Below are 16,609 nucleotides of genomic sequence, written 5' to 3'. Positions count from 1 at the left end.
CGTAGATCTTGGTGCACAATTCCGTCCTTCCACCTCGGCTCCGCCCAGCTGGCAAGGATCATCTGATTGTAACTTCGATTCTTACACTACCTAGGATCGAGCAACATCAATACCAAAGATCTTGATGCAATTAGTTATTGAGTGAAGACCATAATACTGGATTTTTCACCCATTTTCTTCAAATCAAGAAAAGAAAATTTCAATTGACTGGCTTCAGAATCAGGGGGTTTGGATTGCTGACCCGTGCCTGTCAAGGGCGCTAGCGCATACCCCGAGGTGATCATCACCACCTGCACCTCACATCTCGGCACAGTGGAACGTGTAACCCGCCTGCTGTCCCATTCAACTACATTTATTCCTGTAATCCATAGCCTAATAGAATGCAGCAGCGAGGGACAACCTGCCCATACAGCCAGCGGGGAGGATGGCACTGGCAAAGACCGTCTGGCGAAAACGCCATAGGCGCGAAGCATGGTAGGCCTACGCCAGGGGAGCATAACGCAGGGAGGAAAGGGAGCCCGGACGGTGGAAGAGCCAGGGGAGGCCGGGTAATTTGACGGAAATGGAAGGCTTTTTTCGAGCGGCTCATGAATTCTTAGAAAAAGAGGGAACACCCTAACCTAATAGGGGCGCGCTAGTAACAAGCAACGGATTGAGCGATAGGGCGGCGTGGTAGCACAGCCGAGCAAGTTGAAAGCAGCGTGGAAAACCCGTAACGGCGGTTGGGCGCTCCTGCGCCCAAGTTGAAATTGAAGGTACCATAAGACATTATTATTTGGATTTGTTTACTTCTGCTAAGCCTCAATTTGAATATTTAGACAATAATTTTGTTCCCCATGATATTACTGATGTGGATCGAAAATATCTGAAGCTCTCTTTGATATTGAGCAGCTAAAGGATCTAGGGTCAGATGGCATACTTGCACTTTTTTACAAAAAAAAATGTTGGACAACAATTTTTCCGAGGACTTCATTAATTAGATCAATGGAACTCATGTAGCTCTTATACCTAAAAAAAAGTGGGCGTGGAAACAACTGATTTTCGCCCTATTGGTTTTTGCAATGTCACGTATAAAGTTGTCGCAACCAGGCTTCGAACTATTCTGCCAAGACTAATTACTGCGACTCAAAATGCCTTCGTATTGGGCCGCCATATCACTGATAATAAAATGATTGTTATAGAACCGGCACGGTGCATTTTTACTTGAAATAAATCTCTCAAAAACGTATACCGAATGGAATGAGATTTTCTCTTGCATGTCTTACCAATTTCATGGATTTGATGCTTATTTCTATAAGTTTATTTCTTGCTGCCTCTCGACTGTGTCCCTCTCTTTCATTATTAATGGTACTCCTAATTTCATTCTACCACAAGGAGAGATTTGTCTAAGGGTGCCCTCTATCACCATATTTGTTCATTCTCGGATTGGATGTTCTTTCTCATATGTTGTTACACTCCTTGGAAACAGTCACTCCATGGTCTTTCTTTTTGGTCACAGGATTTGCAAATTGAACCATTTAATGTTAATTTGGACGATGTCATAATATTTGGAAGGGATTCCTCAAATGAAGCATGCAAAATTAAGGACATTCTACATTTATTTGGGAGTTGGTTTAGACAACAAGTGAATCATTCCAAATCTTCTCTTCTATTTAGTCCAAACACCCATCGACAAACTCAATATGCTATTTTAGGCTCTTGGGGTGTTAAGTACGAAGGATGAATGGATGATGAAAAATGTCTGGGATGCTTTCTCATAAATCAGCATAAAACTTTTGGTGATGCTCAACTGGTTCTTGAGAAAATCAAATCCGGACTTAATTGGATAGAAAACATGGTCTCTCTCTCATGCTACAAGGACTGTTTTGCTTAAGAGTAATGTAGCTGCCATCCCCTTATGGGAAAAACACTATTTTCAAAAAATGTTTGTTCTACACTTAACTCTCTACAGGGGGATTTTTGGTGGGCTATGCTGATGATAAAAAACATTTCTACGGAGAATCATGTGATTTCCTAAGGACCAAGGAGGGCTAGGGGTGAAGAATATAAATAACTATAAAAAACAGAGCTTTGGTGATGTAGTTATGTTGGAGGTTGCTAACTATTGATGGTTTGTGGGTTCAAATACTAAAAGCAAAATAGTGATACTTAATGAATTCACACACCTTTTGGTCTATCCCAGCTACAACGGGAGGGTCAACTATTTGGTGTAGTACGCTGAAATGCCGACATGATCTTTGACGTAATGTCCTAATAGTGATTGGCAATGGTTGGGACAAAAATGGCCTATTTGACCCATGGATACCATGGTTTACCCAAGCCCTACTAACCTCGATGACTCACAATTACTATCCTCATCGAAAAGTGGCTGAATTCATAAATTTTGATCTAACACGATTGGAATATTTCTGCAGAGACGAGAACGAGAGATGGGGGAGGGACTGAAATGAGATCATTGAGATGAGAGAGAGAGAGAAACTGAGAGATCTAAGATCATATCTACGGTTGCCATTGCTGTTTGTGTACGTCGCTACTGTCGCTGCCGTCATCACTGGTGAACCACCTTCTTCTTCTTCTTCTTCATTCTTTCCTTCCTTCTTTTTTTTTCTTTTATTTCTCTCTTTTCCTTTTCTTCTTTTCTTTCCATTCACAGCAAACAACCACCTACTTCTCTGTTCTTATAATATATATGAGTTAGACTATGATATGGAAAATATATGATATCTGAAAAATATCTGACCAATATATAATGTTTACCCTAATAGGTCGAATAGATTAAATCACCTGAACTGTTTGTTCCATATGGTTGAACCACTAACCTGGAAACCAATGGCCAAAGCGCTTCTGTTTTTGGCTCAATTTTTAAAACTTTGGTTTTCATTTATGGGCAGAGATGCTCCTAATGCATGGCTGCAATTGTCATGAGGTGGGTGTGAGAATGAAACCTTGAGGAGGAAATCCAAATTTTGTTTAAGATTGTATTATGTAAACTACATTTCCTTAGTAGTAAAAAGGGGTAAAGGGACTTAAATATACCTTGAATTTTCATAAATTGACTTAAACGCACAATTAGTTTTGCAATTACACTTAAGTATACTTTTCCACCGTTATCTTTGACAATATTACCCTTCATTAAGATGTGAAAGTTGAAATCCTATCTTTATAAAGAAACTCTATTGCCCCTTCTCCAATCCCAGCAATCCTTGGAAAGGTGCACCTTAATAAAAAAATTGAGACAAGAAATGAACACATTCCTTCTCTATTTATCAAAGACTAGAAATTTACAATGAAAATAGTGAGCCCATTACCCAAGCTTCACCATGCAGTGCCAAATCAATAATTGAAGAAATAAAATGAAAATTAATGACCTATGTATGTACCTCATTAAGCCCAAAAGTCGGACCAATCTAAAGTTCCCTACCATTTACTTTATGTTTTGTTCATTTTCTCTCAACACCTCCCACTCCTTGAGGATTCTAAACAACGTTTTAAAAAAACAACCGAGAACTAGAAATGCTTTGGCCATTATTTTTAGGTAAGTGGTTCGACTCCTCTAATTGATTTTGTGAGATGAGCAGGAAATATCTAGAATATTTTAGAATTTTCTTGTGGAATGTCATGGAATAATAGATTTCGATTTTTGGGATGTAATATATCACTCGAGGAAACTTGTTTAAAGAAAAACGAAAACATGTGATATTTGGTGGAAAACACTGTCCTTGCATTTGGTTGGCTTCTCTCTCATTGACCCCTCGTGGAACCCACCACCTTCGCGTCCACTTCCATCTATGCATTTCCTATCTAATTATAACCATCGGACATGACGGGGACGGTGTTACCGACTGAGGCCCCACCATACATTTATCAGATTCCATGTGTCAATCGTAGCTCTGATTTGTTACTAATAAATACCGCGCCTTTTCCATTTGTCGACAAGGTTTGGTGACATATCGTCTCCATGTTGGTCCTCTTTTATGAGTTTATCTGTTTAAATATCGGGGCCCATTTAAAGGCGATCTGCCCATATTTTACAAGCGTCCCTCAATTTCAATTCTACGGTGACTCTTCCAAAAAGAAAAAGGAAAAGAGGCTTGTCTCCTGATGCTACCAAGCAATCACTGAAGCTCAAATCCTCCTCTAATTCTACCGGTAAAGACTATCATCTCGCCAATCTCCTCGCAGAGAAGAAAAAAAAATGGTGGTATCATCGACGGCTACCGACTCCAGCGAGAATGTGCACTCGACATTCGCGTCCAGATATGTGCGCACATCGCTTCCCAGGCGAGTTCTTGAACCTACTGAACTTTTCGTTTCTCTGTGTTTCTTCTTTCGCTTTTTTGGATTTGGATTCTGATGAGGTTGGTGACTGCAGGTTCAAGATGCCGGAGCAGTCGATCCCAAAGGAAGCGGCATATCAGATCATCAGCGACGAGCTGATGCTGGACGGGAACCCGAGGCTGAACCTGGCCTCCTTTGTGACCACATGGATGGAGCCGGAGTGCGATAAGCTCATCATGGATGCCATCAACAAGAACTACGTCGACATGGACGAGTATCCCGTCACCACGGAGCTTCAGGCAAGTTGCGATTTCTCACCCTCTTGATCTGGAATTCTCTCCTCTATCTGTAATTCTGTATTGTTTAGGGGAAACCATTTATTCCGTCAACGTTCGACAGCCCAGGCTGTCAACAGAGCTCCCCCTGCATGACACGTTAGTTCACTGAGAAATGCATCCAGGGAATAACACTCTCTATCCGCCACACATCTCTCAAATCAATTTATAATAGAGATGTGTTGCTGCAATTCACGGCGGATAGAGAGTGAATAGAAAAAGTAAGTAATCCAGGATGGGCTGTTGAGACACTTGAGTGCGTTTTTGGATCGGACACGTTTACCAATTCACGCCCATCTCTATCCTTTTAGAGAAAGATAAGTGGCCTGGGTGGCAACTATTCGGCAGCGGGGAGCGGAGATGAGTAGGAAACAAAAGAGAGGGTTGTGGAGATGAAAAAGTAATTGCTTATAAAAATATAACATTTTTTTTATTTTCTTATTGAAACTGTTGTAACACCGTCAATAAAAAATGTTAATTGGGAGAATTCACTTGTCTGTGCAAGCCGGTGTCTATACCTGTCGAAAAGCCTCTTACAACTTTGCATATTGGGAATCGCACATAAGTATAGAGATATTACCAAGGTTATAACATTCCACTGTTCAAAGCTGAACTCTAATTCAGAGTGTCCCGGCCACGTGTTGCATGAAAAAGAAAAGTGGGCAGCGAAAATTTCCCATGATTTTCTAATTCAAAGGATCTGTATGTTTTCCATGTGGAGGAACCATGAGGTGACACGTGGGAATGACATGTTGTCAATTCGAAGCTGAACTCTGGATGAGTGATGTCTACTCCTAAGCTTTGTTGTAGTGTAATTTTACTTGCACTGATGCAATGCTATGATAGTGCATATGATTTGAGTGTGAATTTTGAATTTTTGATTTATTTTTGTTTCAAATTTTATCTATTTTGTCTGATTATTGTGTAAATGAAGTAAAATAAGACCTAAAGTAAAATAAAGTAAACCTCAAAACAAAATTAAACCAGAATTTGTATTGTTTTCATTTGCTCTCTTATGCATTTGTATTAGTATAAATAAAACTGCAACCAAACACAGCCTAACAGCCGTTTTGGATTATTGTCTATCTACCTTTCCACTGGCTTAACAAAAATTTACTATTCTGCTGATTTCATAAGAAGGGCAAATTACAAAGATCCCCCTTTTACCATGCGATTAGTGACAAGTACCCTTAAACTTTACAAAGATCCCTTGAAATTTTACTTTGCCACAAATATTCCTAACTGTTAAGTCAGATGATGAAATGTTTTAAATTACTAAAATGCCAACTTGAACTTTTCTTTTGTAAATTCTATTTGACCAAAAATACCTCCATTTTCTCCAATGAAACCAATTAAATTAACAAGAACCATTTCATTGGCATAGATTTTTTTTTTTTAATTCTCTATTCATTTTAATGACATGAAATGTCTCTCTTCATCTTAAAATTATCTATTCCTTTCTCCAAAAAATCAAGAAAAACCATAAATTTGTATCTATAAGAAAGAAACCTCTAGCATTTCATTTGAATATTGAATCCAATAAAAAATCTACAAGGATCTATTGGAGCAACATAGTCTACCTAGAGGATTTTAATGTTATACTTAGAAAATTAATCGAATTATAAATCATTTAAATAAATAAGACAAGGGTAATTTGGGGATTCAAAAAATTTTAAATAGCTGAATAAGAATATTTTTGATGTTAATTGACAGAAATCTAATGAAAAATGGGTATTTGTTACAAAGTGAAAGTTCAAGAGGTTTTTGTCACAAATGAAAGTTTAGGGGGAATTTGTCATTGATCTCATAGCGTGGGGGGTCTTCGTAATTTACCAAATATATATTTTATTTATGTATGACCAAATAATAGGGGTTGCAGGTTTGGCCTAGTTAGGTTGGGTTGAAGTTAACCCTAACCAGCCTGAGTTGTTGAACCCACAACTCTAACCCGAGTATGGATCTGGTCCTAATACAGTGTCCCAACAACCATTGCAGTTGTGCATTGGAAACATCTCCCTTGTCATGGCAAGATGTTCCCATGTATAGTCGCATGGCGAGATGATCCCATGTACATCTGCAATTGCTGTTCAAACCAGTTTCAAGGGAGATGTTCGCAATGCGCAGCTGCAATGGCTGTTGGGACCAGATCTGAACTCAACTCTAACCCAATGCAAAGTTGAGATCGGTTGGGTTCTGGCCATAGTTTTTACTCATGTTCTTATTGTCCTAGCTAGCCTCAAGGGTTGAGGTCAACTCATTTTTAGCAATATTATATACGGAAGGATATATTTATCATGGTTTAGCAAATTTTTTCTTTGAAATTATTTCCATTCATAATGCATATGTATCATATATATACATAAATATAAATATACAATGGAGAGATGCATTCATACATACACACACATCACACAGGTATTACATAATTTTTTTTCAAGGGGATACTTACAACACATGCCTACTTACATGTATACATACATTAGTACAGATATAAATTGAAGTTAGGCCAAACCCAACCCAGCCTCTTGAACATGAAGCCAGGTTCATACTTTTCGACCTGAACTTCAACCCAACCTGACTTTTTTTGGGCTGGGTTTGAGCTAACCTGACCCATTGCATCCCTACCAACAGTAGTCCTAGAAGCAGTAGCTGGTACATTTGGTGAAATAAGAGATTTTTGGAGACCAAAATACCCTTATTACAATCTCTTCAAGTCATGAGCGTGCTCTCTGTTTCGTGGGCTGTATATCAATGAGCGTGCTCTCTGTTCATCTGGTTGCTCATGATTGTGGGTGCAAGTTGGGTACAAGGAGAGTGACTAGTAGACCTGTTTCATGGGCTGGGTAGCCCGATGACCTGATCCGCACCCCAGTCGGGCTTGGGCATGTAGTTAGGCCTGCGGGCCCAACCTTGGGCCCAAAACACCAAGCCCGATTTTGTTTTGGTCCGGGCTTGGAATTTGTCAAAAAAGCTTGGCCTGAGCCCAACCTGGCCTGACTAATTTATATAATATAAAATATATAATATTTATTATAATATATATTAATAATTTAATATATACATTTTTAATTTTTTTCTTTATAATTTCTCTCTCTCTCTCTCTCTCTTTGTTCAATGATAGCAGCGACAACAAGTTGAGCTTTAGACTTTGGGCTCAGGCTTCAGGGTTTTTCTTATGAGGGCTGGGCTTGGGCCCAAGTTGTAGGTCCAATGGTCAGGCCAGGCTCAGGGTCGGGCCTTAAAAAAATCTGTTAATGAAGAGTGAAAGCCCAGCTCGGCCCGGCCCATGAGCAAGTCTAGTGACTGTAACTCCCAAAAAGACCCTATATGAAAAAAATCCCAATAAAACGGACCACAGAAGCCCAATAACCCAATTATCTAGCTAAAACAAGACTTGCCACATTAGCGAAATCCATAAAACAAATCAACCAAAAGGACCAAAAACAAGCTGAACACAGCCATATTTCAACCCAAGAACCAGACTCAACCCCACCCACTTAGAGTCGGTGCTGCACTGGTGAAAACAGAACACCCTCCAAATCTATTACTTCTTTGATGCTCTTTTAATATAATCTTGTTTGGTCCAATACCAAAGAAACTCCCTTTTGGTATAGCACATACATTTGAAACCAAATATCTTGATGCTTTCTCTGTTTTCTGTCTTTTAACTGCTAAAGTATCCTTCCCAAGCTTCAATGAACATTGATCCTCCCCAGTTTCAAAACAGAGGTTTTCTAAAAAAACTGAGCACCATCCACCTCTGCAATTTTTCAATATCATCTTCTTCAGTTCTATCTGATCTCAAAATGTTGTGGCCGTCATCCGACAATGAGGGACTTTCTTGTATATCCCCAACAACCTCCTACACAGGCAATGGATAATTGTTTTCTAATTCTATTAACACCCTTCTAGACTCTTCTCCCCTCCAATACAAGAATACCCAATGCTTTATTTACTATCACTCCTGCATTTACTATCTTTTCCATATCAACCAATTTTTCAATAACCTGGGTTTTCATCTATTGTAATTTCTTCTTCTAAATCAGAAACCTTTTCTTCCTTCCTTTCATTTCTTTCTCCCTTCTCCTTTTCAAAGACAGCCTCATCCTCCTTCTGTAGTGGTCTTGTTCTATTTTCTCCTCTTGATGACCTTTGGAAAAGGTCTTGCTAAATCTTTCTCATTTTCTCCAACCATTCTTTCCATGCTCCTCTCCAAATCTAGGTGCTGATCAAGGAATGTTGGGTGGCAAAGGGAATGTTGGGCCACCATAATAGCATAAGATTCTTACCTGTTACATATTCAGAATCAGGACCCACCAGATTAATAACCGAGTCTGACTATATATATTTGCCTATTTGGTAGAAAGTAGAAAGAACATTTCATTGAGAGCAGCAAAATGGAAGCAGAACAGCACCACCAAACAGAATCAGAGACTCAAAAGAAAGAAACAAAACAAAAACAGAGCAGAAAACACCTGAAACCATGGTTTTTAAAACTGACCCGGTGACTGAACCGGTCAGGGGTCCAGTTACTGGGTTGAATGGTCCAACTGTTCGAACCGAATGCTTGGTTCGTTCTGACAAAAAAAATGGTTAAAACCGTTCGAACGGTTAACCGCCCGGTTCAGTGGTTCACTGACCAAAATCAACAGTTTTTTTTTGGGGGCTGGAATCCAGTTTTTGGGGAAACGGAAACCCGGTTTTTCCGGTCCAAGCATCCGGTCCGGTCCGGTTTTGAAAACCATGCCTGAAACAGATAGAAGAAAGGAACAGAACAAAAAAAAAAAAAACAGAAATTGACTACAACAACTAGAGCACTTGACTGTTTAGGTCGAAACACATTTGGCATTGCAACCTAACTATTTTCCATAGGAAAATTGAAACGAGTAAAGCAAAAAGCATGTGAGTGAGATTAGAGTATGGCATCTAGTCATACATGGGGAGCATCTCCCCTGATGTGCAGCTGTATGCATTATGCAATGCTCTCATGTTATCATGCCTTTGCTTTCAGCAGATCTGGGCTCAAGAAAAATCTGTCTATTTTACTTTTGTTTTGTTTGGATGGTGCAAAACATCTATTAATGATTTGAAAGACAAAATGCTAAAAATGGGCAGCCAGAAATCTTGATTTTTGGTTGGGATCTCTTTTTAACTGGGGCTTATTGGAGGGATTTTTGAACTATGGACAAGTACAGTGTTATGGATGGATGGTTGCTTACGCTGCCCAATCATCAGATTTCTGCCTTTCCTGGGGCATGATATATCAATAATAAAAATGATAAAAAAGTTTTTGGGGTTTGATCTTGATATTACATGCAGGTTAGGTTACCTGAGCTTGGTGTGGCTCGGGCCCATATGGTCCCAAATATAATGAGCCCATGATGTTGATCCTATATGCAAACATCTCACTGCACCTATGGTTTTAGCTTTGGATTATAACCGTGAATCACCACTTGCCTGGTGACTGGATGGACTGGAGACAAAACCATGCAGTGGTGTGCGCAACCTGTCATGAGTGAACACGTCAGTGTTCTGTACACGTGAGGCATGCATGGACCAACATCTTATGGGTACAAGATACTGGTGTCTTCAATCATGATTGGTTGCCAAATCCATTGTTTATTAGTCTGCACCATCATAACCGTCTATAAATGGGATTTAGATAGGGAAATGATCCAACAAACCTTTTAACAAGTCTATTGTTGTTAATGTGGCATTTCTATTTCCCATTTGTCTAAATGGTTATGAACTTGTGATCATCTTTACAAGCTCAATTTTCGCTTCCTTCAGTCAATCGTTGTTTCAATATTTGTATATGGTTTCATATATAGAATCTCACATTCACATTATAACCTCTTGATCAAGGGGTTTAGAATGAATTTTGAGGTTATCTTATAAAATTCTCACATTCAAATTATAACCAATTGAGAAATGAACTAAAATCATGAAGTGTTGCTTAGTAAAGTATGCATTTATCTTATTGCATTGTGTTGCCATGTTTCAAAACCTTTATGCTGCATTTCCTATTAGTTTCTGATCATAATTAATTGGTCTTGACAGAATCGATGTGTAAATATGATAGCCCACCTCTTCCATGCCCCAATAGGAGAGGAAGAAATAGCCATTGGAGTGGGAACAATAGGGTCCTCAGAGGCAATAATGCTGGCAGGACTAGCCTTCAAGAGGAAGTGGCAGAACAAGAGGAAAGCTGAGGGAAAACCCTATGATAAGCCAAACATTGTTACTGGTGCTAATGTGCAGGTATGATTTATTGTTTCATATGAAACATCTAAACTAGCTCTTAAGGCATAGTATGAATCTTGAGCACTGGAATTTTATGTTGCATTAATAGGAGTATGGATTTTCAAATTCCAAACAGTTGTACACACCACAAACATTCATATATAGGAACATTTTTTCTAGAGGAGTCAGCGAGACAAAAGTCTAAACTCTAAAGAACTAGAATTCTTCCAGTACCCTTTAAGCACGGTATGAGGCTCAAGAAAACCCATTTCATTGCCTCCTGTTTAAGTTAAACTCCAATCCTTGGGCACTTAGAATCAAACTGAATCTTTTGATAGCTCGTATCTTGAAGGGAACTCCAATGAAACAGATAACCCTAAAAACAGGTGTTATTTATCTCTGTTGGAGTCATGTTTATTGGCTTTTCAGTGTTGCATTTGTTTGTTTGTTTTAGAGAATAAAAAAGTACCAAGAGACCTCACCTAACAGCTTAAGCTTTTAGGTTGAACAGCTCCTTGATATTGTATCAGAGCTTGTTTGACCAAGTTGTCTAGTTTGTGATCCACACTGCCCTTATTATAATTAAATTTCAGCACAAGGTATGGATGGGACTGTGCTTGTCCATGCTTCAAGCCTAATAGGCTTTTGCATGAGGGGGCATAAGTAAAAACTTATTTAGGGACCTCACTTAACAGATTAAGTATGATTTGCACTTTTATGATCTGATACAAAATTTGTATATTTTCTTTTGTTTCATTTGCATTTACTGGCACTTCACATTTTCGTATCCCAATTTTAAAATTGATGCAAAATTTGCACCACCTTCCTCCTACCACAATTCTCTTTCATGTCAAGTGAGGACTAAATTTTTCTCCTACCTCACTCCTAAACAAATTTAGTCCTCACTTGACATGCTAAATTTTTCTCCTACCTCACTGATTTCTGAAACTGTACTAGCAAATTGTCTATTTTACCCAAGAGATATGTCAAGTGGGGATTGCCTTAAATGATGACTAGTTTCCCCTACTTGTATCTACATTTACTATTGCCCATCAGATCAAAAGTATTGTCATACTTTTGTAATTATTTGAATAAAAGTCCATGATCCTGAAATGATCCAAATATTGAAATGTCTACTTGCCTATAGATTGGTTTCCTTAACCTAAGAGATATCCTAGATGGGGAAACCACAAATGGTGACTTCTGCTGCCCTCATTTACATCTCTTGTTTAGTTTATAACTACTTAATTAAATCTCCCTTTCTCAGTGATCCAATTATTCCTTATGCAGGTTTGCTGGGAGAAATTTGCAAGGTACTTTGAGGTGGAACTGAAAGAGGTGAAGCTAAGGGAAGGCTTCTATGTGATGGACCCAGTGAAAGCAGTAGAGATGGTTGATGAGAATACCATATGTGTGGCAGCAATATTGGGCTCGACACTTACAGGGGAGTTTGAAGATGTCAAACTTTTGAATGATCTCCTTACTAAGAAGAATAAGGAAACTGGTTGGGATACTCCGGTCCATGTTGATGCTGCTAGTGGTGGATTCATAGCTCCATTCTTATACCCGGAACTTGAGTGGGATTTCAGACTGCCACTGGTTAAGAGTATCAATGTCAGTGGGCACAAGTATGGCCTTGTCTATGCTGGTGTGGGATGGGTTGTTTGGAGGACTAAAGATGATTTGCCAGAAGAGCTTATCTTCCACATAAATTATCTTGGGGCTGATCAACCCACTTTTACTCTCAACTTCTCGAAAGGTAATTTATTTGTTTATTGCAAGGTTTTGGTGATATTAGGGTCCATTACTTGGTTTAATGGTAAAATCTTGGGCTGTCATGCGTGAAAGCAGGTTTGAGTCTAAGGGTGAAAACTTAATGCAAAAATATGCCAAAGGTTAGGACTGTACCCAGTCTGCCCTTCCCAAGACCACAAATAACATGGACCACCATTGGATACCAAACATGTTCTGTTCCATAGTTTTTTACTTTGTGTTTCCTAAAGGATAGGTAATAAATGATTTTAGCACATAATGTTTGGCTATTTATACAATTTACATGTGATGAACCTCTGAGTTGAAGGGGCAAACTGTACTTTATATGAGGCCAAGTAGGTATGAAGTTGAAATGTTGAGTGGGCCATACACAGTTTGGCGTTTAGCATTAGGATTGTCTGCTGATCATTCATTTAGTGCAAGGGCCAAGGTGTTTATGCTCATTACCACCCTTTAATCATAAATATTCACGTGCTGGATGACTAAAAGTATTTGATCAGTCAACTGGTTTTGGTTTATCAATTTCGATTATCCCAATACAAGAAAAAAAAAATTCTGGTATCCCAAGTACAAACATATTATTTATATTGCATTTATATTGGATTATCTTCTTGAAGTACTAATCCCCAGCTTTAGTGGCAATTTAATAGCTTAGAGAAGTATTAATTGTAGTCTTGTTCTTGACAGGCTCCAGTCAAATAATTGCTCAATATTATCAGTTAATCCGTTTGGGGTTTGAGGTAATTTTTGTTAACTTTACTTTTTATCTCAATGTAAGAAGAGATTCCAATTTTTCTAACATGAAGGGGATTGTGTCTCCACTAAGGGGAATTGTTTGGTGTTTTTTTTACAGCACAATATACCAAGTGTCTCTGTGCTTTCAATACATAGATAGATAGATAAATAGATAGATAGAGTGTGTACTCTAAAAGGATTTGAAAGAATTAGTAAAGGATATTTTATCCATACTAGTAAATGAAGGCTTTAAGGTAAGGCAACAATGAATTACATATTGATCATGATCAACTTTGATTCAAGGATTGATAAACCGGTTCACACCTAAGTGAATAAGGAAGATGGAATATCTCCATATATTCAAGTACAAAGTTCTCCTCTTGTATAGCATAGGCTCTTTTTGTTCCTAGTGAAGATGCAGCTATATGAAGAAGAGGACAAAATGGAATGGAGACTTGGCTCTAAAATACTGATTTTAAGAGAAACAGTTTTCTAAAATAGAAACAAAATCTAGGGTAAAACCATAACTTAGTCATAACTTAAATTCACAACTTCTAAAAATTCTAAAAACACATCCTAATTTGGAATGATCCCTATTTCAGTATAGTCTTACTTTCTTTAGGTGTTTAGTCATAATTTGGAATTGTCACAATTGGATTTATAGAGAACCCCACTAGTTGAACCAATAGGTTCGAATACACGAGAGGTGCGTTTTACTAGTTTACTTTGTTGGTTGAACAAATATGGTAGGGATGCAATTTGAGTGAGTTGGGTTGGGTTTAGGGTCAGCCCAAGCCCAACCTTAAGTCTTTGGTCTATGGCCTGAGAGTGGACCAAATTCAAGGTCAGGCCTGATATGCCCAACCCAAGCCCAGCTTGAACTGAGATTTGACACAGTCAGGTTGGGCTTGGACCTGGGCAAAGCTTTGGCCAATCAGGCTCAAGTCGGCATATTAGGCCTTATGCACTAAAAATTCCCATAAACCTATTTAACGTCAGAAATTTAAATCATTAAATAAGAATATTGCATATTTTTTTTATATATGTGCATGCATGTATTTGTAGTTTGGCTGGTTTCTGGTTCTGCTGAATCAAGCTATTACCTTAGCACTAGCCCGAGCCCAACTTGAAAAAAACCGGGGTTTTCTGCCCAGCCCTAGCCCAAGGACTAAAAATCCAAGCCTAGTCTATTTAAAATTTCAGCCTGGGCTGTTCTGAGCTTGGGTTAGACATGCCTAAATTGTGTGCCTACCTACCTGGAAGACTAGCTAGAGCAAAAATCAACCTGGTTGAACGACAGTAATATTCACTTTTGTGGGATTATTTGGGAGTTTATTGTTCATTTTTATCAATGTTTTTCTGTCTCACTTGGATCGATCAGGTTTGTGATGTTTATTTCTTTGTCAAGACCTAACAAGCAGCTGGACCTACTATGCCAGTCCCTTAACTGAGAATTTTATGCTAATCCATTATCTTATTTTCCTTTTCAATGGGAAAGAATATTATTAATACATATTTGCCAATTTTGTGAAGGGTTACAAGAACGCTATGGAAAATTGCATGGAGAATGCGAAGGTGTTGAGGGAAGGGATAGAGAAGATGGGTCGGTTTGATGTGGTCTCCAAGGATGTGGGTGTACCACTAGTTGCCTTTGCTCTTAAAGATTGCAGCAAGCACACAGTCTTTGAAATATCAGATAGTTTGAGAAGGTTTGGATGGATCGTCCCAGCATACACAATGCCTCCTGATGCACAACACATTGCTGTCCTCCGAGTGGTGATTAGAGAGGATTTCAGTAGAAGCCTTGCGGTGCGGCTAATTGCTGATATAGAGAAGGTTTTGAAGGAGTTAGACTCTTTGCCAAGCAGGGTGCAGCCTCGAGTTGAAACAAAAGATGGCAATGGAGGTGGACATGCAAATAAAAAGAGTGAGAGAGAGATTCAAGAGGAGATAACGACTTATTGGAGGAATCTGGTGGCTGGCAAAAAGACCAACGGAGTTTGCTAAACATGTCTCTTTCATCTAAAACAGACCAGGAGTTTGTCTTGTACTCCCCATATGGTTTAAATAATTTGTATTATGTGAAGTTGTAAGTATAATTGCTAAATATTATTACTTGGGCTTGGAGAATTTTACTTGCTTTTGACAGATTATCTTTTGCACCGGATATGGTCCATATAAGAAATACCTCAAAAACCTTATAGTTTATAATGTATTTGGGGCTTTTTGAATCTGGGTTTTATGTTTTAACCAGCTTTGTCTATTCCATACTTAAAGAGTGACTACAATGCTCTGTTGAGAAAATGTTCATCATTAATTGAACCTGGTTGAGATGTAATCATTCATTTTTTTTGGATCGGAGATGAATAACGAGTTGTATGGAATGATGGAAAACGCAATTTTGGAGATGATTCACCAACAACACTACAGTGTGCATGCTAATTCAGGATTTTCCTTCTAATGTTGTGGTAGAGCGTGCCCTTTTGAAATTTCAAGTTGGGTTTGTTTATGTTGATTTGGATCTTTTTATCCATGAATATTCAGCCACAATTTCTGCAATTTACCAATCCATTAGGCCTTCTCCAGTGAATTTATAAAATTCTAACACATCAGCATGTCAATTTTCAGACTTGGTTCAGGACTACGAGAAAATGAGATAAGAAAACATATATGCAACGTAGCCAAATACCTCAACTCCTCTGATTCTTTTACCTTTTTTTTTGTAGGAAGAACGGATAAATAAAAATAAATCAAAGAAATAAAGTACATCATCAGGAGACATCAAAACAGAAAAATACCTCTAACTGCTTGATGAGGGTCGATTTGGTCCGTTGAATGAGATGATATTACTTGGAGCGACGTAATGACTAAGTGACATCTCAGCATCCTCAGTCACCTTAGCACTCCAAGTCACCTCGGGTCACTAAGTATCGGGCCCGAGCAGCTCGTCACACTCATCGACCTGCTGAGATACCACATAGCCTTCTTCTCAAGTGAGCTAGCAGTCTTCGATGTCTTTGGGATCACACCACATTTCAACGGACCTTATCTCTATCCCACCCGAATTGGACGGATTTAGATAAGCTTTATCATCTTACATGAAGTCCATCTTCAGGTGTGGAACGGATTCTAGGTTAGGCGGGCTGGTGATCTCGGACATGCTTCGTGAGGCTCATGCCAGATCGCCTATATAAAGGCATCACCTCTAGTCTCACAAGGTACGCATAATTTAGCTCTCACAGTGT

At 38.8% G+C, this 16,609-nt stretch overlaps 1 protein-coding gene across 1 annotated transcript; it reads left to right on the top strand.

Annotated features, from left to right (window-relative positions):
- Positions 1-378: 378 nt before the first annotated feature.
- On the top strand, positions 379-15,614 carry LOC148855462 (glutamate decarboxylase-like). Its single transcript, XM_088982745.1, has 8 exons — positions 379-755; positions 2,415-2,554; positions 3,938-4,281; positions 4,373-4,577; positions 10,674-10,874; positions 12,147-12,615; positions 13,317-13,369; positions 14,898-15,614. The coding sequence occupies exons 3-8, from the start codon at positions 4,196-4,198 to the stop codon at positions 15,369-15,371; spliced, it is 1,488 nt and encodes a 495-aa protein (XP_088838871.1). The 5' UTR covers positions 379-755; positions 2,415-2,554; positions 3,938-4,195; the 3' UTR covers positions 15,372-15,614.
- Positions 15,615-16,609: the final 995 nt, after the last annotated feature.

The sequence above is a fragment of the Nelumbo lutea genome, chromosome 4 (assembly GCF_056320005.1).
Source record: "Nelumbo lutea isolate HS-2025 chromosome 4, American lotus-T2T, whole genome shotgun sequence".
NCBI lineage: Eukaryota > Viridiplantae > Streptophyta > Magnoliopsida > Proteales > Nelumbonaceae > Nelumbo > Nelumbo lutea.
The sequence above is the reverse complement of the archived record's forward strand: the minus strand, read 5'-3'. Positions and strand labels throughout refer to the sequence as shown.